The sequence below is a fragment of the Gobio gobio genome (assembly GCF_949357685.1).
Source record: "Gobio gobio genome assembly, chromosome: 15".
Taxonomy (NCBI): domain Eukaryota; kingdom Metazoa; phylum Chordata; class Actinopteri; order Cypriniformes; family Gobionidae; genus Gobio; species Gobio gobio.
In genome coordinates this window covers 49,786,250-49,813,739 of record NC_137108.1, presented here as the reverse complement: position 1 = coordinate 49,813,739, position 27,490 = coordinate 49,786,250, and the positions used below count along the sequence as shown (strand labels likewise).

The window sequence follows — 27,490 nt, the reverse complement described above, 5'->3', positions numbered from 1 at the left end:
AAGTCCTTAGCAATGCATATTACTACTAATAATACATTTTTGATATATTTACAGTAGGACATTTACTAAATATCTTCATGGAACATGATCTTAATATCCTAATGATTTTTGGCATAAAAGAAAAATGTATCATTTTGACCCATACAGTGTATTGTTGGCTCTTGCCACAAATATACCCGTGAGACGCACGACTGGATTTGTGCTCCAGTGTCACATATAGTTTGCGATCCACACGGTTGTCTAAGAAAACCTGCTACCTCTAGACACGCGAGGTTAGGCATTTTTCTCTCATAGAAGAAGACTTCGATGGAGGCGTTTCAGGAGTTCAGAAACACTGACACTGATATAGAGAAGAACAGCATTACACACTAAAGAGAGCTGAACATGTAAAAAAGCATCTTTCATGTATATTAATGCAAGTCTTTATTGAACAGTGCATTATAAATAGATAAACAAACCCCTGCTTAAGGACAGTGAAAGTGCTTTAATTTGCCTGTAGTTCACTGAGGACATTTCGAAAGCTCTCCACACATACGTCACCAGCGGGATGTTTCATGGACGCCAACTTCCAGGCTTCCTCAAATGTCTCCTCAGCAACGTTGAGACCCACTTTTTGGAATATCTGTGCAATCTATATAATATGCAATATATGTGTTGATATTAACCTGTTCGTAAAAATGGTTTAGCCTCCTTTAAATCATAATGTAACATGACAGTCGTATGAAACTCACCTCGTCTTTAGTGCGAGGACTGAAAAACTCTTGTTCATGGACTCCGTAGAGGGAATGTAAAGGGGGGTGCAGCAGAGCGTGTGCGGTCGATTCGTCTCCGTAGTTTGTCCTGTCGCTGACGCGTTTGATACGAGGAGCAGGAAGATCGATTCGCACTGTTGGTACTCCGAATATGTGATAATCTATTCATGGGAAGCAATCAGAAGAAAACTAGTACAAGACTACATTAACTTTCTAGTTGTGCTATTTTAACCCAGTAAAGCCTGACATGTCAAATAATAGTCAGGAACACCCATTTTTTTTATTGAACATTTTGATCATAAAATACATTTAACATAACATATTTTTAGAAATGTAAATGTGTGTCATATTTGTTGCATCATGCTTTTATGGTTCATATAGTCTGATAAAGTGAGAATATGAAGCTCATTCTCAACAAAGCAAAAATATGTCATTTGGTAAAGATGCTGATATTTAAATGGTCAAAAACAATGAGATCTTTATAACAGTATAGCAGGCTACTTACATAAATTTGCATATAAAAATCAGTCGTCACTCTCTATCTGCCAATAATATCTTAGTAAGAGAGATATATATATATATATGTATATGTGATAATTAATAGGTTAGGGTTGGGTTAGGTTAGGGTCAGGGTAGGTTAGCAATAGCCAACAATACATTGTATGGGTCAAAATTACCAATTTTATGTCACACGGGTATATTTGTGGCAATAGCCAACAATACACTGTATGGGTCAAAATTATAAATTTTTCTTTTATGCCAAAAATCATTAGGATATCAAGATCATATTCCATGAAGATATTTGGTAAAATTCCTAATATAAATATTTCAAAAATGTATTATTAGTAGTAATATGCATTGCTAAGGACTTCATTTGGACAACTTTAAAGGAGATTTATCTCAATATTTAGATTTTTTTGCACCCTCAGATTCCAGATTTTCAAATATTGTCCTATCATAACAAACCATACATCAATGGAAAGATTATTTATTCAGCTTTTCACACACACACACACACATGTTTGTTTTTGTGAAATGTGGGGACATTCTATAGGCGTAATGGTTTTTATACCGTACAAACCGTATTTTCTATCCCCCTACACTGCCCCTGCCCCTAAACCTAACCCTCAGAGGAGACTGTGCAGTTCACTTTCTGTGAAAAAAAACTTGTTCTGTGTGATTTATAAGCATTTTGAAAAGTGAGGACATGGGGAACGTCCTCATATTTCACCCTCTTTTTGTAATACCTGTGTCATACCCATGTCATTATACACATTTGTGTCCTGATCTCACACACACACACACACACACACACACACACACACACACACACACACACACACACACACACACACACACACACACACACACACACACACACACACACACACACACACACACACACACACACACACACACACACACACACACACACACACACACACACACACACACACACACACACACACCAAACAATATAAAAGTTATTCTTAGATTTCACAGCAAACTTGGATATTTTTACAATTATACTAAAAGTCCTTTTACTTGCTAAAATCAATCAGGCGACAGAAGGCATGCAGTAGATTGTGTGCAACAAGTTTTACCAGCAAAGGTTTGGTCATGCTGATCATTTAAGGCCTTTATGGGGTTAATCAAGATCATCTTGATTCTGCCTTGAAAAGGCTTTGTGGAGTTTAAACACATTGAAAGCAGGGCTCCAGACTAACTTTTTTCACTAGGAGCACAGTGGCCCCCAACTGAACATTTTAGGGGCACAACCAGAAATTTTAGGGGCGCACACCGTAAATCAACATGCTAACCAAATCTACTAATATCCACTGTATTACTAATAGGGATCGGTATCATTAAGGTTTTAATGGTATTACTACTCTTACCAATACTGCTTATCGATCCGGTACTTTAACAGTATTCTTACCGGTTCTTTTTATTATACTTTATATATTTTTTTTATAAAAAAAAAAAACATAATTAAGAACATAATTAACATGGCTTTATAATCTGAAAAGTAAAATATCTATAACAAAAGAAACCGCAAAGTTTGAACAAAATATAAAACATCTATGTGTAAATGGACCAGTGTGCAGGCATTCGGAAGGTCTGCTAACATTAATATTACAGTAAAGAACAAACCTACAAAGAAATCTAATAAAGTAATGAAATGTAAAATAACACTGCATAGTTTTCACTGCATAAATTGATAGATTAATGCTTATAAAAGCTAAAGTTATTAATCCAAGAGATGTGAATATTTTCTATTTGCCTTTTGTTCGATTCGAATTAATGGCTCAATCGTCAGCAGGTTTATTAGACGCTGCCCCTTTAAGACCGATCGAATGTAGAACTAATAATATCATATTCTCCTATTTCTCCAAACTATTTACGCCCATTTAAGATATAAACTGTTAAAATAACTACTCTCCAATCCGGTCATTTTGACACCGGCTATTTGTTGTTTATTTGATGGTTTAGACGCGCACTCTAAGCCTAAAATATAAAGTGCAAGTTGGTCCATTTCGCAGCACACACACATAAGCCGCCTTGAAGTTGGAAACAGCGTCTCTTGCGCGGATTATTGTGCATTTAATAGCTCTTTATTATCAAACACATCCCGCAGTTTAGCAACAGTAGAGACTGCAGTTTACAACAATCACTGAATCTGACGTTTAGTTTAGGTTTAGGGAGAAATGACAGCGCAAGGATGTCGCGCGCGACGGAACACGCTATAGGAAAAGTTTTACCTCATACCATCTTTTTATAATTCTTGGAAGCCAAAATCGAAAATAAAATCACAGCACATCCCTAAAGTTTAAGCAGACTAAACTTTTGTTTAGTTCTTGGCCATCGTCCCTCATTAAGCTGACTGTGGTGTTGTGTTCGCTGTAGCTCCACGCGAGAGAGCTCTCACGCTATTTACGCTCGCTTTCTCTTCTGGATTGCGAATGGCAAAAATGCATCACGGACAAATGATTTAATATTCTCTCATATAGAAACGGCTGGCAAAGATAGAATTTGCCAGACATAATGTCTATCAATTATAATTAGTAAGTGTATTTTCTTAATTTCTCCAGTGCTGACAGCAGCCAAATTTACTGATCGCACATGTGCGACTGGATGTAAAATTCAGTCGCACACTCTCAAATTTGAGTCGCAAAATGCGACCATTTGGTCGCACTCTGGAGCCCTGATTGAAAGGTTGTGTGTGAGACTTACTGGCAGGGGGAGGACCGCCTACGACAGCATTGATGAGGGAGGATGAGGTGATGAAGCGGTCCTGCACAGTTCTGTGTCTGGACAGGGTTTTTGGAGTCTTCCTGGTGCTTCCCACCTCAACAGGTTCCAGATCTTCAGGTCTAATCAAAGGCTTGATGGCGCTGGTTTTCTGGAGGTCGGCTCGGTGCATGTTGGCCGGGGCTGACCAGGTCATGCGCTCTGAAAGGTACAAGCCATAAATTCATATCTGACACATGCTTTTTCAACAGTCACGCAGAACGCATTTTTACATTCCACTGCGCTACTTTTCCATTGTTTTTCAATGTAAACACACACTACATGGACGTCTTTAACCGTTGCGCTAGCGTCTTTTGCAGCGTCTCGCATATGACACTGCATTCGAAAAACGGGGCGCTCAAGCTAAAAGTTCAACTTTTTTTTCTCTTAACCTTGCGCTTTTGTTCAACAGTTATATTTAAAACCTTGAACCCAACCAATTAGCTTGGAGATGAACCACATCACATTATTACAAACAAAGATATGAAAAACACTAAAGATGCAAGACTGTACTTGAATTTTTTGAGGTTTGTCATGGTCAGTGGAGGGCAAGTAACTCTTTTAAAAAGTAATTAATTACGTTTTCAACAGTGTAATTAAATTACGGTACTAATTACTGCCTCTAAAAAGAGTATTCCATTACTTATTATTACTAATTACTTCCTAAATCCCATATCAGCCTCGACCAGTTGAACAATACAGGGAAAGACACTAAACTGCTCTTTCAAATAAGTCATATAAAATTTTATAAATTATTGTTGAATTGACCAAAGGATTAGGGTTACATTAAAAACATAAATTTTAACATTAAAATGACATAAAAAGTCGAAATTATGACTTTATGGCCTGGTTTCACATACAGGGCTAGGATTAGGCATTAGCTCAATTAGGACATTTAAGTAACTTTTATAAACGTGCCCTAGAAAAAAACATCACTGATGTGCAACTTGAGACAAAACAATGGCACTGACACATTAAGATATTTCAGTGCAAGATTATTTCAGTTAAAACAACTCAGACATGCATTTTAGTTCAGGACTAGCTTAAAGGATTAGTTCACTTTTAAATAAACCTTTGCTGATAATTTACTCACCCCCATGTCATCCAAGATGTCAATGTCTTTCTTTCTTCAGTCGAAAAAAAATTAAGATTTTTGATGAAAACATTCCAGGATTGTTCTCCATATAATGGACTTCAATGGGCTCCAAACGGTTCAAGGTCCAAATGACAGTTTCAGTGCAGCTTCAAAGGGCTTTAAGCGATACCAATCGATGAATAAGGGTCTTATCTTATTTCTGCGAGAAACCGAGCAGTATTTATGCTATTATTTTACCTCTTATCAGAGGAACGTGATCATCTCTGATGTATACGTAGATGCCTCATTAGCGCCTGCACGGATCAGTAGAATGAGGCATCCACGATCGATATATCTATGACCAGGCTCGTATTTTGACCTCATTTAGCGGAAGTTATGGCGGAGCTCAGAGATGATCACGTTCGTCTGATAAGAGGTAAAATAATAGCATAAATACTGCTGGGTTTCTCACAGAAACTGATGGTTTGGCTAGATAAGACCCTTATTCATCGTCTAGTGTCGTTTAAAGCCCTTTGAAGCTGGACCTTGAACCGTTTGGAGCCCATTGAAGTCAATTATATGGAGAACAATCCTGGAAAGTTTTCATCAAAAAACTTAAATTTCTTTTCGAATGCAGAAAGAAAGACATGGATATCTTGGATGAGATGGGGTGAGTAAATTATCAGCAAAAGTTTATCTAAAAGTGAACTAATCCTTTAAGCCTTGTCTGTGAAACCAGGGTTGAAAGTAATAATTATGAGATAAAAATTATGACATACTAAGTCAAAATTCAGAATAGTGAGATATAAACTCGCAACTACGAGTTATAAAGTCCAATTCTGGGGGTAAAAACGAATTCCGCATAATATCTCACTATTCTGACTTTATTTCTTGCAAATTGCGACGTTATATGAAAAAGTAAAAATTGGAGATGTAAACTCGAAACAAGCAGGTTTTTTTTAATTGGAATTGATGGTTCCAAAGTTTCCTTTCCACAAAAGCTTCTTTAGGTCCTGGAGGTCCTGCGGCGCAATGGATGCGATTTCACCTCATTCACGCGAGTCCAGTTTGTATCTTTCGTGAGTGATTTTATTTGGTGCTTTTTGTGCATTCACGCGTTTAAAGCGAATTTGCGCCTGACGCCTAAGTTGAAAAATCAGAATTTTGGCCTCTGTTTGCGCCGTGTTAACCAATCAGGAGCCTGCTTGCTGCTGTCACGTGGTGAAGTGATGTGATAAAGGGGGCAGGCCCGCCCGGAGTCACTCATTCAACATGGAGGAACGACTGATATTGGCACTGAGCAGTCATACGGAGCTATATGGGCGCGGGACAGTCGGAAGTACCACTGAAAGCGGCCGTCATCCAGGCGTAGCTCCTGGAGCAAATGGTGAAACTCGCCAAACTGGGGGTCTGGTGGACCCAAGTATGGCGAAGATGACCCTTACGCCGCTGTTCTGCTCTCCAGAGCAAATACAGAGCGGTGACTCTCTCGATGAATGCTCGATCAACATCCGCCATTTTGCAAACAGACAACCGACTAGCACTTGCCCCTCCCACAACTCCCTTGAACGCGCTTCTATTTTGCTTCAAACGCTCTCTTTATACGAGTGGATTCAAACTTTTCAAACGTCAACTAGCCGTGATGGAAGCGAATTTGATGCTCAATTCGCGTTCGGTGTGAATGCAGCTCAAGTAAAAAATAGTTCTTTTAAGAACTGATCACTGAAATCCAGCGTATAGCGTTAGTTCTGGCATGGCACGTTAGTCAAGCTAGCATCAGCTGACTGTCAGCTGATCATGTCTACCTATAGGAATACGATGCCTATCACAGCGTACATATATAACATCCTTCAGTATTATCTGCAGCTATCACGTTTCTCCAGAGCTAATTACCCTCCTCCATCCCCAGCTCAGTCAGGATTTGGCATTCTGATTCCCCCTGAACCAGACTAAATTCCTGAATTAGGTTGGACATTTTAATATTGACTGCAATACATTTTTGCTTCTGTTCTGTTTACCCTAAAGGGGGGTTATTGCTTGTCTCCCTGCTCTTATCAATGCTAGGCTGCATACCATACCACCAATCTAAACTATATGATAGTGATTCTGACAGAAAGGTACTTTCAGAACCCAAAAATGGTTCTTTTACAACATCGCTGTGAAAACCGCCTTTTGGAACCTTTATTTTTAAGAGTATAAATCCACTATTGTTTTATACTGAATTGTTCTCTAGTCTATATCGTATTTAGTGCAATTACATCAGAAGTTACTGTCCTTTACTTTGTAATTATTTAATTAAATTACACAAATGAATTACTTGTAAATGCATTACACCTCAACACTGGTCATGAGCAAAAGCACTTCAATTCACCTCCTGTGAGAAGCTCCTGCTCCACCCTGTTGATTGGCATTTTGTCTTTCCAGTTAAGAAAATTGGAAAACTCCATGAAATCGATCAGTCCGTCTTTATCAGCATCACAGTAATCCATGAGCTCATCCAGCACCGGGTCACTGATGATCATGTTAAACTGGTGGCAAACATCCCTCAGATCCTCCTTATTGATTTTCCCTTGACCCTTCTGCAGCACGAGACATATCAAAGAAAAATGGTTAATACATTATAACATAATACCTTTATAATGTATTATATATAGAGGATTCAAGTAGAGAATATAGCTAGTTACATGGCCAAGCCCTTATGGCTGTTTTTTGGCTTGTTTGAATATATGATGAATTTCATTGCACGATTCACATGGTTTTAAAGCTTACTATAGCTTTGAAGATTGCTTAGTCAAATCCAGTGTGTATGTTGATTTAAACAGCATGCCATTCACACAACAATTTGTTTAATTTTGAGTTTTTGAAAGCAGAACCGCAGCCATCTCAGCCAAACTTTGATCAATCGAAACGAAAATTGGTACACTACATCGAAACCATGATCTGAGAATCCATGCCAAATTTGGGAACAGTGCCACCTATAGGCCATGAGAGCCGAAAATGGCCATTTTTGCGAATAACTTTTTATTTTAAAGTTCATCAGAAAATCATGGTGTCTATGGATTCCTTGTGTCATGCCAAATCCAGGGATACCGATTTGGCCAGGATAGGATGGACCATCGGGCCACCATTTTTAATTTTGTCATAAATTGCAATATATTTAAACTATTTGACATATCGGCACAAAATGTGGTAGGGATCATAGATACACATAATAAAGGCTAGATGTCTTACGGCGGAGTCTCTAACATCATCACCAGCGGCCATGTTGTCACAGGCAAGCTTTCTGACAGGTTCTGTGGTGCCTGATGTAAGGCGAGTGATCTGAACACAAATACTCTTATCTCGCTGAAATCTTGACGGATTTACAAATGGTTTGGTTTCTTACAAACGTTATTAACGTGGCTATAATTCTGGATGCTTGAACAAATTATGAATAATTATTCATAAGTATGCAGTGTCATAACTACATCTCTGATGTTTATAACAAACCAAGCAGTTTGAAAATCGGTAGAAAATTGAGCAAGTTATGGTTATTTAAAAAGTGCACGCACCATTAAAACACAATGTTATGAGTGAGCGAGCTGACGTTGACAAGATGGCCGCCAGGTGCGGCCGAGACATCTAGCCTTTATTATGTATATCTATGGTAGGGATCATCATCGGCATGTCTTGAAGGTACCTGAGAAGTTTGAACACAGCGCCACCTAGTGTTCCAGAGATATACTTTTTTTGCAAAAACACTTAGGCCTATAATTTTTAAAAAGCATTGTTCAAAAGTTTATTTATTTGTGTCATTACGTTCGTTGATTTATGCCTATTCTGACGATACCGCATTTGTCATTTTCCATCAATGTGACCATCTGCCATATTGAAGCAAATTTTGAAGCAAAAATATTGAAGCTACTACCCCTTCTACAAATTTTGTCCAATTATATGAAAACAAAAATGGCTAATCTAAAAAATCTTTGGACCGAGCTGCACAGAAATGACTGAACGGATCTTTGATATTCACTTCCGTTCCCGAGAAATTCCTCTCCAAAGTTGACCCTGTCTGTGTTTGTTGCCTTATGGTAGTTAGCTTACCATGCCCATTGGTTAACATGCTAACCAGCTGCCGTTTAATGTGATCAGCATCAAGTTTTATTTTTCTAGATCAAAATGGTTCAAAAGTTATAACCGTTTCAATGTTAAAAACTGGTGGTGACGCTGTAGAGTTTGTCCTGGACACACCAAACTTGGTCAAATTACTTTTCCTTACCATCACTACAAGTATGCCAAATTTCATCATTTTCCTACATACGGTTCATATGGCTGCCATTGACTCCCATTTGGGAAGAATAATAAAGTATAAGAGCATTATTAGGGGCTTGGCCCTTAGTGAATAGTATGGCATGGTTAATTGCCTCTAATACTACATCAAAACAATTCTTGCAATGAGAACAGCTCATCCATCAAAAAAGTGCACCTATCCATCATAAATGTACATCCATCCATCATAAAAGTGCATCAATCCATCAAAAATGTGCATCTATCATCATAAAAGTGCATCTATCTATCATAAATGTACATCCATCCATCATAAAAGTGCATCAATCCATCAAAAATGTGCATCTATCATCATAAAAGTGCATCTATCCATCATAAATGTGCATCTATCCATCATAAAAGTGCATCTATCCATCATAAATGTGCATCTATCATCATAAAAGTGCATCTATCCATCATAAATGTGCATCCATCCATCATAAAAGTGCATCTATCCATCATAAATGTGCATCCATCCATCATAAATGTGCATCTATCCATCATAAAAGTGCATCTATCCATCATAAATGTGCATCTATCCATCATAAAAGTGTATCCATCCATCATAAAAGTGCATCTATCCATCATAAATGCATCTATCATCATAAAAGTACATCTATCCATCATAAAAGTGCATCTATCCATCATAAAAGTGCATCTATCCATCATAAAAGTGCATCTATCCATCATAAAAGTGCATCTATCCATCATAAATGTGCATCTATCATCATAAAAGTGCATCTATCCATCATAAATGTGCATCTATTCATCATAAAAGTGCATCTATCCATCATAAAAGTGCATCCATCCATCATAAAAGAGCATCTATCCATCATAAAAGTGCATCTATCAATCATAAAAGTGCATCTATCCATCATAAAAGTGCATCTATCCATCATAAAAGTGCATCTATCCATCATAAAAGTGCACCCATCCATCATAAATGTGCATCTATCCATCATAAAAGTGCATCTATTCATCATAAATGTGCATCTATCCATCATAAAAGTGCATCTATCCATCATAAATGTGCATCTATCCATCATAAAAGTGCATCTATTCATCATAAGTGCATCCATCCATCATAAATGTGCATCTATCCATCATAAGTGCATCTATCCATCATAAAAGTGCATCTATCAATCATAAAAGTGCATCTATCCATCATAAAAGAGCATCTATCCATCATAAAAGTGCATCTATCCATCATAAGTGCATCCATCCATCATAAATGTGCATCTATTCATCATAAGTGCATCCATCCATCATAAATGTGCATCTATCCATCATAAGTGCATCTATCCATCATAAAAGTGCATCTATCAATCATAAAAGTGCATCTATCCATCATAAAAGAGCATCTATCCATCATAAAAGTGCATCTATCCATCATAAAAGAGCATCTATCCATCATAAAAGTGCATCTATCAATCATAAAAGAGCATCTATCCATCATAAAAGTGCACCCATCCATCATAAATGTGCATCTATCCATCATAAAAGTGCATCTATTCATCATAAATGTGCATCTATCCATCATAAAAGTGCATCTATCCATCATAAATGTGCATCTATCCATCATAAAAGTGCATCTATTCATCATAAGTGCATCCATCCATCATAAATGTGCATCTATCCATCATAAGTGCATCTATCCATCATAAAAGTGCATCTATCAATCATAAAAGTGCATCTATCCATCATAAAAGAGCATCTATCCATCATAAAAGTGCATCTATCAATCATAAAAGTGCATCTATCCATCATAAAAGTGCATCTATCCATCATAAAAGAGCATCTATCCATCATAAAAGTGCATCTATCAATCATAAAAGAGCATCTATCCATCATAAAAGTGCATCTATCAAATCATAAAAGTGCATCTATCAATCCTAAAAGTGCATCTATCCATCATAAAAGTACATCTATCCATCATAAAAGTGCATCTATTCATCATAAATGTGCATCTATCCATCATAAAAGTGCATCTATTCATCATAAAAGTGCATCTATCCATCATAAAAGTGCATCTATCCATCATAAAAGTACATCTATCCATCATAAAAGTGCATCTATTCATCATAAAAGTGCATCTATCCATCATAAAAGTGCATCTATCCATCATAAAAGTGCATCTATTCATCATAAAAGTGCATCTATCCATCATAAAAGTGCATCTATCCATCATAAAAGTACATCTATCCATCATAAAAGTGCATCTATTCATCATAAAAGTGCATCTATCCATCATAAAAGTGCATCTATCCTGACCTTGTCGTAGTATCTGAACGCTTCCAGTAATGAGCTGAAGGTCTGGTAGTTGGACCTCTTGAGGTGTTGGCGAACAGCGCTGACCAGCGTTCGCTGTCTGTCTTTACCTTTCAGGTACTCGCCAGGTGGAGTTTGATGCAGAAGCTCACCTACACCTGAGAGAAAACAGGAAGAACTACTGTATAGAAGGATGAAACTGGTCAAGAACTAAACACTATGAATGTTTGTGAGAGATTCATACAGCGCTCTCGGTTTCGTGCTGATTACAGGAATGTCCAAGCTGAAATGATGCATTTCACACCAACCAAGAATAAATCATACATTCTCTACAATAGTGGCTGCTAATTTATTTCTGACAGATCAAACTCAGAATGTGACAGACGACTGAAATTACCAAAGCTGTCAGGTTTCATCAAGACTCCGAATGTGTGATCACTGGGGACGTTTAATGTCTCTGCAATTCTATAAATTAATGCACAGAAAAGATGATTTACACAGTGGCAGAAACTGAGAAAATGTCATTAGTATTTAACAAAAATGCTCTTAATCATGACTTACGGATCATGAACTTTGCCTATTCGAGGCTGAGTCTTCTCTCTGAAGTCGTCGCAGCGCTTCGAAACTAATCTCGCGCTGGTGTGCCTTAAGACATGAAGATTAATTAATTGTTCATTTCTGATAATGTTGTCATTCACATTGTTTGTCATTAAGAAAAATGTTTAAATGAAATATGAATTGCCATTAAAAACTGAATGTTTCATCATAATAGCTGTCATAATAGTAAAACTGTCAACTCTGTTACCTTTCTGGAGGCATAGCTATAAATGGCAATGCGATCAATTTTCTGTACCTAAACATATCTCTCTCACTCTATTAAGGTGCATGTGTATGTGTGTATGTACAGTACAATATTACATGAGCGAGTCACTGGGCCAGTGGAGAGATTTGGAGATGTTTCTCCCATCATTGTGATGAGGCGTAGGGACACCAAAACTACTTTCTCTGCCATAGCGACTCCAATTGTACTTCCTGTCCACACGCTCACCTGCAACAGCGAGAAGACAAATGCAGTCTATCGACGTCTTCTGAAGCAATGCCAAAATCAGCACAAGACTTCAGTTTGAAACCAACTAAAATGCAAAGTTATAGACCTTAGTCAGGGTGGCACCATATTTAACCCTCACTTTGTGCATCTATCCATCATAAAAGTGCATGTATCCATCATAAAAGACAAGTGCATGTATCCATCATAAAAGTGCATCTATCCATCATAAAAGTGCATCTATCCATCATAAAAGTGCATCTATCCATCATAAAAGTGCATGTATCCATCATAAAAGTGCATCCATCCATCATAAAAGTGCATCTATCCATCATAAAAGTGCATCTATCCATCATAAAAGTGCATGTATCCATCATAAAAGTGCATCTATCATCATAAAAGTAAATCCATCCATCATAAAAGTGCATCTATCCATCATAAAAGTGCATCTATCCATCATAAAAGTGCATGTATCCATCATAAAAGTGCATGTATCCATCATAAAAGTGCATCCATCCATCATAAAAGTGCATCTATCCATCATAAAAGTGCATGTATCCATCATAAAAGTGCATCTATCCATCATAAAAGTGCATCTATCCATCATAAATGTGCATCTATCCATCATAAAAGTGCATCTATCCATCATAAAAGTGCATGTATCCATCATAAAAGTGCATGTATCCATCATAAAAGTGCATGTATCCATCATAAAAGTGCATCTATCCATCATAAAAGTGCATGTATCCATCATAAAAGACAAGTGCATGTATCCATCATAAAAGTGCATCTATCCATCATAAAAGTGCATCTATCCATCATAAAAGTGCATCTATCCATCATAAAAGACAAGTGCATGTATCCATCATAAAAGTGCATCTATCATCATAAAAGTAAATCCATCCATCATAAAAGTGCATCTATCCATCATAAAAGTGCATCTATCCATCATAAAAGTGCATGTATCCATCATAAAAGTGCATGTATCCATCATAAAAGTGCATCCATCCATCATAAAAGTGCATCTATCCATCATAAAAGTGCATGTATCCATCATAAAAGTGCATCTATCCATCATAAAAGTGCATCTATCCATCATAAATGTGCATCTATCCATCATAAAAGTGCATCTATCCATCATAAAAGTGCATGTATCCATCATAAAAGTGCATGTATCCATCATAAAAGTGCATCCATCCATCATAAAAGTGCATCTATCCATCATAAAAGTGCATGTATCCATCATAAAAGTGCATGTATCCATCATAAAAGTGCATCTATCCATCATAAAAGTGCATCTATCCATCATAAAAGTGCATGTATCCATCATAAAAGACAAGTGCATGTATCCATCATAAAAGTGCATCTATCCATCATAAAAGTGCATCTATCCATCATAAAAGTGCATCTATCCATCATAAAAGACAAGTGCATGTATCCATCATAAAAGTGCATCTATCATCATAAAAGTAAATCCATCCATCATAAAAGTGCATCTATCCATCATAAAAGTGCATCTATCCATCATAAAAGTGCATGTATCCATCATAAAAGTGCATGTATCCATCATAAAAGTGCATGTATCCATCATAAAAGTGCATCCATCCATCATAAAAGTGCATGTATCCATCATAAAAGTGCATCTATCCATCATAAAAGTGCATCTATCCATCATAAATGTGCATCTATCCATCATAAAAGTGCATCTATCCATCATAAAAGTGCATGTATCCATCATAAAAGTGCATGTATCCATCATAAAAGTGCATCCATCCATCATAAAAGTGCATCTATCCATCATAAAAGTGCATCTATCCATCATAAAAGTGCATGTATCCATCATAAAAGTGCATGTATCCATCATAAAAGACAAGTGCATGTATCCATCATAAAAGTGCATCTATCCATCATAAAAGTGCATCTATCCATCATAAAAGTGCATCTATCCATCATAAAAGACAAGTGCATGTATCCATCATAAAAGTGCATCTATCCATCATAAAAGTGCATCTATCCATCATAAAAGTGCATCTATCCATCATAAAAGTGCATCTATCCATCATAAAAGTGCATGTATCCATCATAAAAGTGCATGTATCCATCATAAAAGTGCATCCATCCATCATAAAAGTGCATCTATCCATCATAAAAGTGCATGTATCCATCATAAAAGACAAGTGCATGTATCCATCATAAAAGTGCATCTATCCATCATAAAAGTGCATCTATCCATCATAAAAGTGCATCTATCCATCATAAAAGACAAGTGCATGTATCCATCATAAAAGTGCATCTATCCATCATAAAAGTGCATCTATCCATCATAAAAGTGCATGTATCCATCATAAAAGTGCATGTATCCATCATAAAAGTGCATCCATCCATCATAAAAGTGCATCTATCCATCATAAAAGTGCATGTATCCATCATAAAAGTGCATGTATCCATCATAAAAGTGCATCTATCCATCATAAAAGTGCATCTATCCATCATAAAAGTGCATGTATCCATCATAAAAGACAAGTGCATGTATCCATCATAAAAGTGCATCTATCCATCATAAAAGTGCATCTATCCATCATAAAAGTGCATCTATCCATCATAAAAGACAAGTGCATGTATCCATCATAAAAGTGCATCTATCATCATAAAAGTAAATCCATCCATCATAAAAGTGCATCTATCCATCATAAAAGTGCATCTATCCATCATAAAAGTGCATGTATCCATCATAAAAGTGCATCTATCCATCATAAAAGTGCATGTATCCATCATAAAAGTGCATCTATCCATCATAAAAGTGCATGTATCCATCATAAATGTGCATCTATCCATCATAAAAGTGCATCTATCCATCATAAAAGTGCATGTATCCATCATAAAAGTGCATGTATCCATCATAAAAGTGCATCCATCCATCATAAAAGTGCATCTATCCATCATAAAAGTGCATCTATCCATCATAAAAGTGCATGTATCCATCATAAAAGTGCATGTATCCATCATAAAAGACAAGTGCATGTATCCATCATAAAAGTGCATCTATCCATCATAAAAGTGCATCTATCCATCATAAAAGTGCATCTATCCATCATAAAAGACAAGTGCATGTATCCATCATAAAAGTGCATCTATCCATCATAAAAGTGCATCTATCCATCATAAAAGTGCATCTATCCATCATAAAAGTGCATCTATCCATCATAAAAGTGCATGTATCCATCATAAAAGTGCATGTATCCATCATAAAAGTGCATCCATCCATCATAAAAGTGCATCTATCCATCATAAAAGTGCATGTATCCATCATAAAAGACAAGTGCATGTATCCATCATAAAAGTGCATCTATCCATCATAAAAGTGCATCTATCCATCATAAAAGTGCATCTATCCATCATAAAAGACAAGTGCATGTATCCATCATAAAAGTGCATCTATCCATCATAAAAGTGCATCTATCCATCATAAAAGTGCATCTATCCATCATAAAAGTGCATCTATCCATCATAAAAGTGCATGTATCCATCATAAAAGTGCATGTATCCATCATAAAAGTGCATCCATCCATCATAAAAGTGCATCTATCCATCATAAAAGTGCATCTATCCATCATAAAAGTGCATGTATCCATCATAAAAGTGCATCTATCATCATAAAAGTGCATCTATCCATCATAAAAGTGCATCCATCCATCATAAAAGTGCATCTATCCAAAGTGAATATAATAAGTGAGTTTAATTTTTGGGTGAACTATCCCTTTAATTCAGCTCAAAATATCTTACGTTGGGTGTCTTTGCCGGCCTCTTGTGGAAAAATAATAATATAACATGATATTTCATGACTCTCGATGGCCTTAGCTCTATTGGAGCAGATGAGCTGTTCCGCTGGGTCCTAAAGGCAGTTCCTCTTCAGTATGCATTTAGATACACATGTAAACATTATGATGTTTTTTTTTCTAGTTTCAATTTGAATTTTTTTTTTTTTGCATTCCTCGCATTCCATTTATTCCTATGGGGGTCAAATTGACCCACGATGGAAGGGTTTGTAACTTTTTTTAGATTTCAACCACCTCCTCGATTCCAGTCAATTTGTGTGTGTGTATTCTTGGTTCAAGTACGACAAAAGTCCTAGGGTCTTGGGCCACTCTGATGAACACTCAATCTTTAAAAAAAATTGTTTTGGGTCAAAATGAGGGTCATTTCTGACAGAAATTAAAGCGAGGCTGTGTGGGACAGAAGTACAATGTGTTCAATGTGTTGGACTGGTGTTTAACAACATTCACTGTTGAAAAGTTGTGTATTGGACAGCCCATTCCAGGGCCCAGTTTATGGCCGGGCCCCTCTCTGTCCATAACAGTGGACAAAGGTTTGCTACATTTTGATTGGATCTTGGTAGACTGACACAAACAAACTGTCCAACGCCGTCAGATAAAAATGCTAAGACAACAGCCAGACACCTCTTGGAGGGAAATAAGAAGACCTCTTGTACTAAGCACAGGAAGGACAAGACATCTCATTGGTCCACATGCAGTGTCTGCCCTTCACCCAAATCCCTAGTGTCCAGGTCTATGACTGCCATAAAAATTCCACAGGACCTCAGCAGTAGTGGGTGAAAGAAAGACCAAAATGATCTATCCAAATCCAGTCATAACTATGTTTGGAAACCTTAAGACTGATGTAAACTACACACATCCATTTCATACTTATTCAGAGAAATAAGTATTCTCAGTGACAGCTATTTGTAATGCAACATCTTACACAGAATCAGCTGTTAATGAACAAATGAATGAACCGTTCAATCTTTTCCCATCATGTTTGGTTTCTATTTGTTTAGAATATTGCCAAGGGTATTCTGATGGTGGTTTGGAAAGTGAGAAATGCATTGGTAAACTTTAAAGACACTTTAAAGACTTCTAACTGTGTACAGTATGCAAATGAGTTCCACAGGAGAAAGGAGGGTGAGTCTCATTGTGGACCCCCTCTTATGGCAGCAGCCAATCGCAACACTGTAATGGAGGAGCGCCAAATTGCAATCTCCTCCTATTCGGAAAAGGATAAAAAGGTACCCTTTCAACAGATACACCTTGTTCTGAGTCTCCCTTCAAGAGAGACATAACAGATACACCGTAATGTTCTGAGTTTCTCCTTGAGAGAGATAAACAGTTCACCAAGTTCTGAGTCTGTCCCTCGAGGATGAGACTGTGAGAGAGCAACCAAGTTCTGAGCCTCTGGTTCATCCAGAGAAACAACAAAAGATCAGAGGATCTGAGTCTACAGCTTGTGAGGCAGCAACAGATATGACCACAATCTGAGCCTCCAGCCTGTGAGGAAAGAGACATTAACAACCACTACGTTCAGAGTTTTAGTCCAGCGAGACTATAGCACGTCCCGAGTCTCCATGCCAGAGAGACCAAAGCGGATTGACCAAGTCCTGAGTGTCTGACCCACAGAGTCAGAAGACACAGAGACATTTGCAACAAGGTTAAGCTCAGGAGAGCAAACCTTCACTTTGAGGTTCCTCCATCTGCGTGTTCCAGATTTAGGACCCTTTGGTGCTCCAAGAGATCAGCATCCCACAGATCTTCTTGTTCAAGACTGTTGAATTGGATTCCAGCTCCTTTCCCCACTGCATTGTCACCCAGTACAACCAGTGGAAGAAGTCACCTCCATCTGACTGCTTACTCAACCACGTGGAACGTAAATATCACTTAACCAAACCTCGTTCCAGAAACCTTGGCATTGTTGTATATTATCAGTATATGATTTTCTAATTTACATTAGAGGTGATTTAACCGATGCTAGTTAATAACAAATAATCTTTCATTTATTTGTTTGATGCATAATAAGGTTCTTCACCTTAGTTTCAGAGAAACAACAGTTTACCTTTCCATAAGATAACACAACTCTTCCATAGCCACACTCAACTTAATCACATGTATTTTATGTATCTTATGCACTTTATTCCTTTATCATTCATTGTATTGATTTAGTAGTTGTGTTAGTTATTCTTGCTTATCTTTTGTTAATAAAATCTATTTTATTACAATTGTGTCTTACTTGTGCTGATAATACAGAAAAGGCTCTACAAGTTAGAAATCTCACCAATCTTTTAGATAAATCAGCTGACCAACTCTCCCCACTTTACATTCAATCTAAAATGATCGACCGGCCTCCTGTGTGGACCGTTCTCATAGGGCCAAGGTAAAAGACCTTGACTAGTGTCCCAAACTAAGACAGGGGGAAGGTGGTCATCTGATGTACTCATAACCACACCTTAAGTGACGTGTGATCCAGAAATCACAACGTCAGCAGTGACGTGAGTACCAATCACTACCTTACTTAACGTCCTTGGATGGACGAAGGTAAAATCACTACATAATTGGCGTCCCTCGTTTGGGCCCAAGAGTTAAATTATTACAGTTGTGAGTTGTGAAAATTACGTACTTTATACAGTCCTTGCCATTGCAAGTCTATCCATCACAGCTAACAGACATTCTGTTGACTAGAAGTAATGTTGCGCCTACTTGTCAACTAACTCTCATTAGTATTAGTAGACTGTTAGGTTAGAGTTCGGGTTAGTTGACTTGAATAAGTTGACATGTACTTGTAAAGTTACATATAGTCAGTATATCTGTTGAGGAGCATCAAAATAAAGTGCATTTAAGCAGACAGTTACTAATACTCTAATGACTGCTAGTTGACATGCAGGTGCAAAGTTACTTATAGTAAACAAATCGTCCCCTTGGAATTATAAGGTTCTATCTGACGTTTTTGTCAAAATTGAGTTATTCACATATTCTTATTCTGTGACAACTTATTTACATTATGGGATGTTTTTTTTTTTAAGTTGTGCACATTTTGGGACTTTTTATTGAAAAACAAAAAGGTTCTATCTACAAAGTCGAACTCTGACTTGGCTCTATAAGGTTCTATCTGCGTGAGCCAATCAACACTTCGAATGCACAGAAGAGGACCAATCAGGATCAACTTTATAGGTCGTGTCGCCGGCTTTTTACTTGACAGGAAAGATCGCAGACACACAATATCTGAGAATTATGGCACACAACGCAAAGTTTTTAAGAAACCTCAAGATCGACAATTTTATTGACGATCTTGTCAAGGACAGCAGCCCGAATTCCAGGCATCATATAGTCAGTGAATCATTTTTCAATGATTATTAAACTTTATGAATTAATTTGCTGAAGCATGTTTGTTTTCTTGCAGTTTTAAAAGTCTTAAAAGGTCTTAATTTTTTCAATATTAAGCCATAAAAGGTCAAATAGTCAACAGTTTAATTGATGGGGTCTTAATTACAACAATAAATGTTAGCATGTTATTTCAGCCATACTGATGTCTAGAGAGAAAGCCATTTTACCTGGCCCACTTTAGGTGGAATAAAATCCTGCTCAGATGTATTACAGTAGCTGCTTTCTGTCTAAACAAAAGAAAGATTAACAATTTCTGCAATAATGTGTTTAATTACCCACCATATTGGTACCAAAAATTAACATCTGCACTGGACAAAATAATTAGACCTACCTTGCTTAATTTGAAATGTCCTAAATACATGGAAGTACTAAAAATATGAAATAAATGTCATAGAAAGGATAACATTTTACTTTCCAACACATGTTGAGACATTGTTACAACATTATTTTTATATTTAATGTTCAAATAATGTTTTGGCAGATAGAACCTTATAATTCTAATCGAAAAGTGTTTTTTTAGAATTAGAAGGTTCTATCTGCATTTGACCCATTCCAAAAATCCCCATTTACAATTTTGAGAGGATTGTGATATTGTATATTTAGAATACATTTAGGGTCCCTGTTATTTTCATGTTTGAAAGAAACTTGTTCCCCATATAAATTTTCCTATATGTAATGCAAAAACTTTGAAGCTCAATATCTCAAAACTGCTCAGAACGCAGATAGAACCTTATAATTCCAAGGGGACGAAATGTGTTACCCTACATTAAAAATGGCGTCTAACTTGATTAAGGTCTATAACAAGACCAAGACCCCTAAATGGGCTGCAATCTAACTGACCTACAAGGTATGATCCATGTGAGCGGATGTAGTGCTGATGTCCCTCATCCGCTTCCTCCTCCACCTGGTGTGCGGTTTTGGGTGGATTGATGACCTCACCACCATTAGAAACTGCATTTAAAAGAATTCATTATTGAGTCGATTCATGACCATGCAACTGAAGTGTCACTATAGAAGTGTCCCAAATGAATACACTATCTACTCAACTGTGTAGTGTGTAAATTTTAGGTTATTTAGTTATTAAACATCGGAGTCTGATGCCCCTCCCCCTCCATTATGCAATTAAAGCTCCTTTCCACACTTCATTTTTCGGTTAATTAAAGGTGCAGTGTGTAATATTTATGAGGATCTATTAACAGAAATGCAATATAATATACATAGCTATGTTTTCAGTGGAGTATAAAGACCTTACAAAATGAACCTTAGAATGAGCCGTTTCTATCTACACACACCGCGGGTCCCTCACAGTGAAGTCGCCATTTTGCGCTGCCATGTTTCTACAGTGGCCCTAAACGGACAAACTGCTCTACAGAGCGCTAGTCACGCTCTGCTCTCTCATGTAGCATTCACTCCGGACGCGAATGGCGTGAATAATTTGCGCTATGTCAGCACATGCTTTACAAACAGACTTTACGATATGGATTGGACAGCACTGCGACAAACCGTGAGTAACAGTGTTCATTAATGCCTGATCTGTGATCAGTGATTTCTGATGTGTAGCTAATCATCCGTTTTTTTAAGTGATTAAACTACAGAACGCGATCAGAGAACACCCCTTATAATGTTCGGATCTGTCAATTACACTTCGCGAGTGTATGTGCACACTTGCCCAAACTGCCGTTATAATGAATGATGCTGTTATGCAGCACAGCGAAGCTCTTACTGTATTTATGTCGACATCCTGTTTGCTGTTAGTTGTGGTCAAAGCATTTTGTGAGAGAAAACGATTCAAGCCAGAGGGGTAATAACAGTATAGAAAAAAATGCCTTTTATTTCTAAATTATGACTTTTTTTATGTGAAAATCATACTAACAATATACACTCACCTAAAGGATTATTAGGAACACATACTAATACTGTGTTTGACCCCCTTTCGCCTTCAGAACTGCCTTAATTCTACGTGGCATTGATTCAACAAGGTGCTGAAAGCATTCTTTAGAAATGTTGGCCCATATTGATAGGAGAGCATCTTGCAGTTGATGGAGATTTGTGGGATGCACATCCAGGGCACGAAGCTCCCGTTCCACCACATCCCAAAGATGCTCTATTGGGTTGAGATCTGGTGACTGTGGGGGCCATTTTAGTTCAGTGAACTCATTGTCATGTTCAAGAAACCAATTTGAAATGATTTGAGCTTTGTGACATGGTGCATTATCCTGCTGGAAGTAGCCATCAAAGGATGGGTTGATGCCCAATTGGCACTAAGGGGCCTAAAGTGTGCCAAGAAAACATCCCCCACACCATTACACCACCACCACCAGCCTGCACGGTGGTAACAAGGCATGATGGATCCATGTTCTCATTCTGTTTACGCCAAATTCTGACTCTACCATCTGAATGTCTCCACAGAAATCGAGACTCAGACCAGGCAACATTTTTCCAGTCTTCAACTGTCCAATTTTGGTGAGCTTGTGCAAATTGTCGCCTCTTTTTCCTATTTGTAGTGGAGATGAGTGGTACCCGGTGGGGTCTTCTGCTGTTGTAGCCCATCCGCCTCAAGGTTGTGTGTGTTGTGGCTTCACAAATGCTTTGCTGCATACCTCGGTTGTAACGAGTGGTTATTTCAGTCAAAGTTGCTCTTCTATCAGCTTGAATCAGTCGGCCCATTCTCCTCTGACCTCTAGCATCAACAAGGCATTCTCGCCCACAGGACTGCCACATACTGGATGTTTTTCCCTTTTCACACCATTCTTTGTAAACCCTAGAAATGGTTGTGTGTGAAAATCCCAGTAACTGAGCAGATTGTGAAATACTCAGACCGGCCCGTCTGGCACCAACAACCATGCCACGCTCAAAATTGCAGGAGATTGTCTTGACCAGGACCACACCCCTAAATGCATTGAAGCAACTGCCATGTGATTGGTTGATTAGATAATTGCATTAATGAGAAATTGAACAGGTGTTCCTAATAATCCTTTAGGTGAGTGCAAGTACACCTCAGGAAACATTATAAAATAATAGAAAAATGCCATGCCATGGGACATTTAAGACTTTTTCAGGCGATAATGTAGTTGTTTAAAGCTCAAATCTGTGGTTTATTTATAAAAAAGACATGTGATCTGGTGTGTGTGGAGTTGTGAGTTCCAGTGGATCAGCGGCGCTCATTAACCCCGGCGAGAGCAGCCTTTCCTCGGCCAGTCCTTCTGCCGTCTGCCGCTGGCTCTGATGTTTCTGTAGCGTCTCCAGCTATAATTCGTCTTGTAACGGGGGATCTTTGGTCTCATGGATCTATAATTTGTTCCCTGGCAAATTGTTTAAGCTGAGGGCAAAGTGAACTTTCATAACGTTTTTATTTTTAGGCTATTTAACTTTACGTTACCGTTGTAGCCGACTAGCACTGACTTTGAATGTTTGACTGAATTGTTTGCTTTATTTCATGTATAGCTTCTTATACCTTTTACTTATACTTTTGTATTATTGATCATACATAAACTTGCATTTAACAAAAGACTGGAATGTGTTTCATGTCATTTAATTTTATCACAGTGATAATCATATGCACACTTGTCTGAACCAGATATTAAAGGTCCCGTTTTTCTTTGATTGTGTTTACAGTGTGCAATATAACGTGTTCATGTTTTGCGTGTAAAAAAACACTGTATTTTTCACACAATTTACTGATCTGTATACTGCTGTTTTCACTGTCCTCAAAACGGCCTGAGAATTTCCTCGTTCTATGAAGTCCCTCCTTCAGAAATACGCAACGAGTTCTGATTGTGCCAGTGGTTCCCGTGATGTGATTCGACAGCAGCTTAGCACACGTTGCCCGGAAAGGTCACGCTTCTTACCATAACGGAGATGCATGCGCTCAATGATCTCTAAGTACAGCGTCCCTGGGAAAGCCAAACAAAGGTGATTTGACTCCGTGATGAAAATAACAGCGTCTCGACGACATGGCGACAAACAAACTATACAAACGCAACACTTCCTCTTCTACACGTGGGAGAGCAACACGACCATGCCCCCTTTTTTGCGTATTATTGTGGGCGGAGGTTAGTCAACAAACTTTCTACTGACGTCATTAAAGCAGGAAGTACCAGGATGTAGTCCTAACCAGCCGTTCGCTGTAGGCTTTGAAAGGGAACTTCTGTTAGATAAAATATCTCGCTTGGCATTGAACTTTGAGCTTTATCATTTTACAGGTATTATTTATGCTCTAACAGCAACATTACACACTAACTAAAGTTTGAAAAATGGGATCACGAAGAACAGGACCTTTAATATATGATTAATATAAACCAGATTTTCTCCTCATTGTTGTCAGTACTAGAGCAAGCTCCTGATTGGTTAATGCGGTGCGAATATCCGCTAAAGTTCAGGTTTTTCAACTCGGGCGATTTGCGCCATGTCATTCAAGCGAATAGCGTAATAGGTGCGAATCGCGCCGCAGAATGATGTCTATTCGCGTCTTTGCATTGACTTAACATGTAAATCACTCGCGAGAATCGCGTCATTCGCGTCCGGTGTGAACGCGCCCTCAGACGATGACATCTTTGTCCTGTGTTGGCCACCGTAGCTTCTCTATTACCCCTTTTCCACCAAAGCAGAGCCAGAGCTAGATCGGAGCCAGAGCCTAGTTTCAAATCGGTTCTTTGTGTTTCCACACCCAAAGCTCCAGCTCCGAGCCAGGAAAAGTGGTTCTTAAGTAGCGCCAAAACATTGCTGGGCTAGAACAGGGCTAGAAGTAAGAACCGATTACGTCAGGCGCTGGGGGCGGGGTCAACAAGACCAACACAAACTTGAGATCCGCCATGTTTGAAATAGCAGCTAATGGAGCTAACAGCTGCTGTTCGTTTGTAATCTCCGTCTATACAAAATACGGCGAACTACAAGAATGCGTTGGATTCGCTGTGTTTGTGTTGTGTTTTGATGCCGATGTAGGATCGTAAAGCCATGTGAATGAATAGTAACGCAACGTTTGCATTGTTGATGGAAGGCTTGTTCGCAGCGGTGCTGTGCAGAGACAGATCGCCGTATGATAACGAGTCCAGCGAGAGCATATGACTCCTTATGCTTTTGATTCACTCATGCGTTTTTTTTATATCATACGTGGATCGGTCTGCGCAGTGACGATGCATCTCGCACAAGCCTGGAGTGTGTGTGTGTTTCCCGCTGCCCAGGGTTGCCAGCAGGTTTTCACAACAAACCCGCCCAATTGCTACTCAAAACAAGCCCAATCGCGTTCCAGGGGGGGGGATTCCCCAGTAAAAATCACATTTGGGGGTAAAATATGTGTTTTTTGGCATGGTTACCTACTAAAATGCGCAATATGGGGCTAAATATCACACAATTGGGGTCGCTTCATCCCGCGGACATAAAAAAAACAGCCCGCGGCAAAACCACAGACTTGGCAACATTGCCGCTGCCTCGCTAGCGTTGCTGAGAGAGATGAGACGTATACAGTGACGTAAGACATGGCTCTGTTGTGGCTCTCAGCAGGTGGAAAAGCAAACCGGTTCTTAGAAGGCTCCTCAGTCGAACCAACTATGAACTGGGACTAGCTCTGGCTCTGAATTAGCTCTAGCACTGCCTTGGTGGAAAAGGGGTATCTGTGCTTCGAAAGGGAGGGGTGAGCGGTTGCAATTCACAACCTCACCACTAGATGCTGCTAAAATCTACACACTGCACCTTTAAGTTTTAAGTTAATTTTCAGTGAACACACTACTCACACTATTTAAACCACAAAATGTCATAGAATAGTGCATAAGCATGCGCATTCACAGTATTACTCTTACACTCGAGCGTTGTGACACCAAAAGCCGTTTTCTCACGGTCAACCCAGCTTGGTAAACCAGGGCCTTGGACATGTGACCTTCCAAGAGGTGCTTTCTGGGTGATTTCCTGAAGCTGACGCAGCCTCTCTTGGAAGCGTGTTTTTGGTGCGGGGTTAATCACTGATCCAGCCTGAAAATGTGCACAAAGAATAATAGGTGTTATGCCTGCAACTAATACTGAAGTAGCCGATGTGCTTTTAATTGAGAAAGAAAAAGCATAAGAATGAATTGTTTGCTTGCTTTTCTCTTGGGTGAAAGATGAATTGACAGGTTTTGTTAGAGTAAAAACAGTTAGAACATCAAGCAATAAGAACAGATACAGTCACTAAAAGAGTTGACATGTCTTACGTTAATGGATGCTTTAGTGTTCACTCCATGGACTAGCGTGCTGGCAATGTCAGGGTCATTTGCTTTTCCATGGAAGACCCGAACTGTCCCAACGGGCGGCCGAGCAGAACTGACAAACCTCCTCACCACAGGTGGAGTTACAGTCTATATTAAATAAAAATTATCCACACACACATATATATATGCATATTTAGTACTGGTCAAAAGTTTGGAAACATTCCTATTTTAATGTTTTTGAAAGAAGTCTCTTCTGCTTATCAAGGGTACATTTATTTGATCAAAAATACAGTAAAAACAGTGAAATATTATCACAATTTAAAATAAGTTTTTTCTATGTGAATATACAGTAAAGTATAATTTATTCCTGTGATCAAAGCTGGATTTAACATTATTACTCCAGTCTTCAGTGTCACATGATCCTTCACAAATCACTCTAATATGATGATGTATTATCAATGTTGGAAACTGTTGTGTTGCTTAATATTTTAATATAACTTGTGATGCTTTTTTTCAGGATTCATTGATGAATAAAAAGTTTTAAACAGCCTTTATTCAAAATAAAACAATCTAAATCTTTACTATCACCTTTTTATCAATTTAACACATCTTTGCTGAATAAAAGTAATCATTTATTTTAAAAAAGAAAGAATAATAATGACTGACCCCGAACTTTTGAACGGTAGTGTATATTGTTACAAATTATTTCTATTTTAAATAAATGCGGTTCTTTTTTAAAACTTTTTATTCATCAAAAAATCCTGAAAAAAGTATCAAATGGTATAAAAAAATACCTGTTTCCAACACTGATAATAAATCCTCATATTATAATGATTTGTGAAGGATCATGTGACACTGAAGACTGGAGTAATGATGATAAATTCAGCTTTGATCACAGGAATAAATTACACTATACTATATATTCACATAAATTGTAATAATATTTCACTAAATTACAGTTTTTTCTGCATTTCTGATCAATAAATGCAGCCTTGATGAGTATAAGAGACTTCTTTCAAAAACATTAAAAATAGTAATGTTTCCAAACGTTTGACCACACACACACACACACACACACACACACACACACACACACACACACACACACACACACACACACACACTACATATTAATCTTGTATGAATGACCCACCCTTGGTGTAATTTCCTGCAGACAAGCCTTAGTTCTGTCTCCTAACGGAATAAGCTTCCCTGCCTTCAAGTGGAAATGAACATATATTACGAGTATATTGTGCAACAAATACGAAATGCTCAATATGCAGAAGATAAAACTTCTGAGAAATAAATAGCCATACCGCGCGGATGGTTGGAAACATGTCTCTGGATGTATTCCTCTCGATGAGACTCAT

The 27,490-nt window shown here is 38.0% G+C and overlaps 1 protein-coding gene across 1 annotated transcript; it reads right to left on the bottom strand.

Annotated features, from left to right (window-relative positions):
- Positions 1-484: 484 nt before the first annotated feature.
- Positions 485-27,490, bottom strand: efhb (EF-hand domain family, member B; the record flags this gene model as incomplete). Its single annotated transcript, XM_079838071.1, has 13 exons — positions 485-631; positions 732-913; positions 3,984-4,202; positions 7,487-7,694; positions 11,692-11,846; positions 12,086-12,153; positions 12,250-12,333; positions 12,607-12,736; positions 20,782-20,892; positions 25,737-25,905; positions 26,124-26,267; positions 27,274-27,336; positions 27,437-27,490. The coding sequence occupies 13 exons, from the start codon at positions 27,488-27,490 to the stop codon at positions 485-487; spliced, it is 1,734 nt and encodes a 577-aa protein (XP_079694197.1).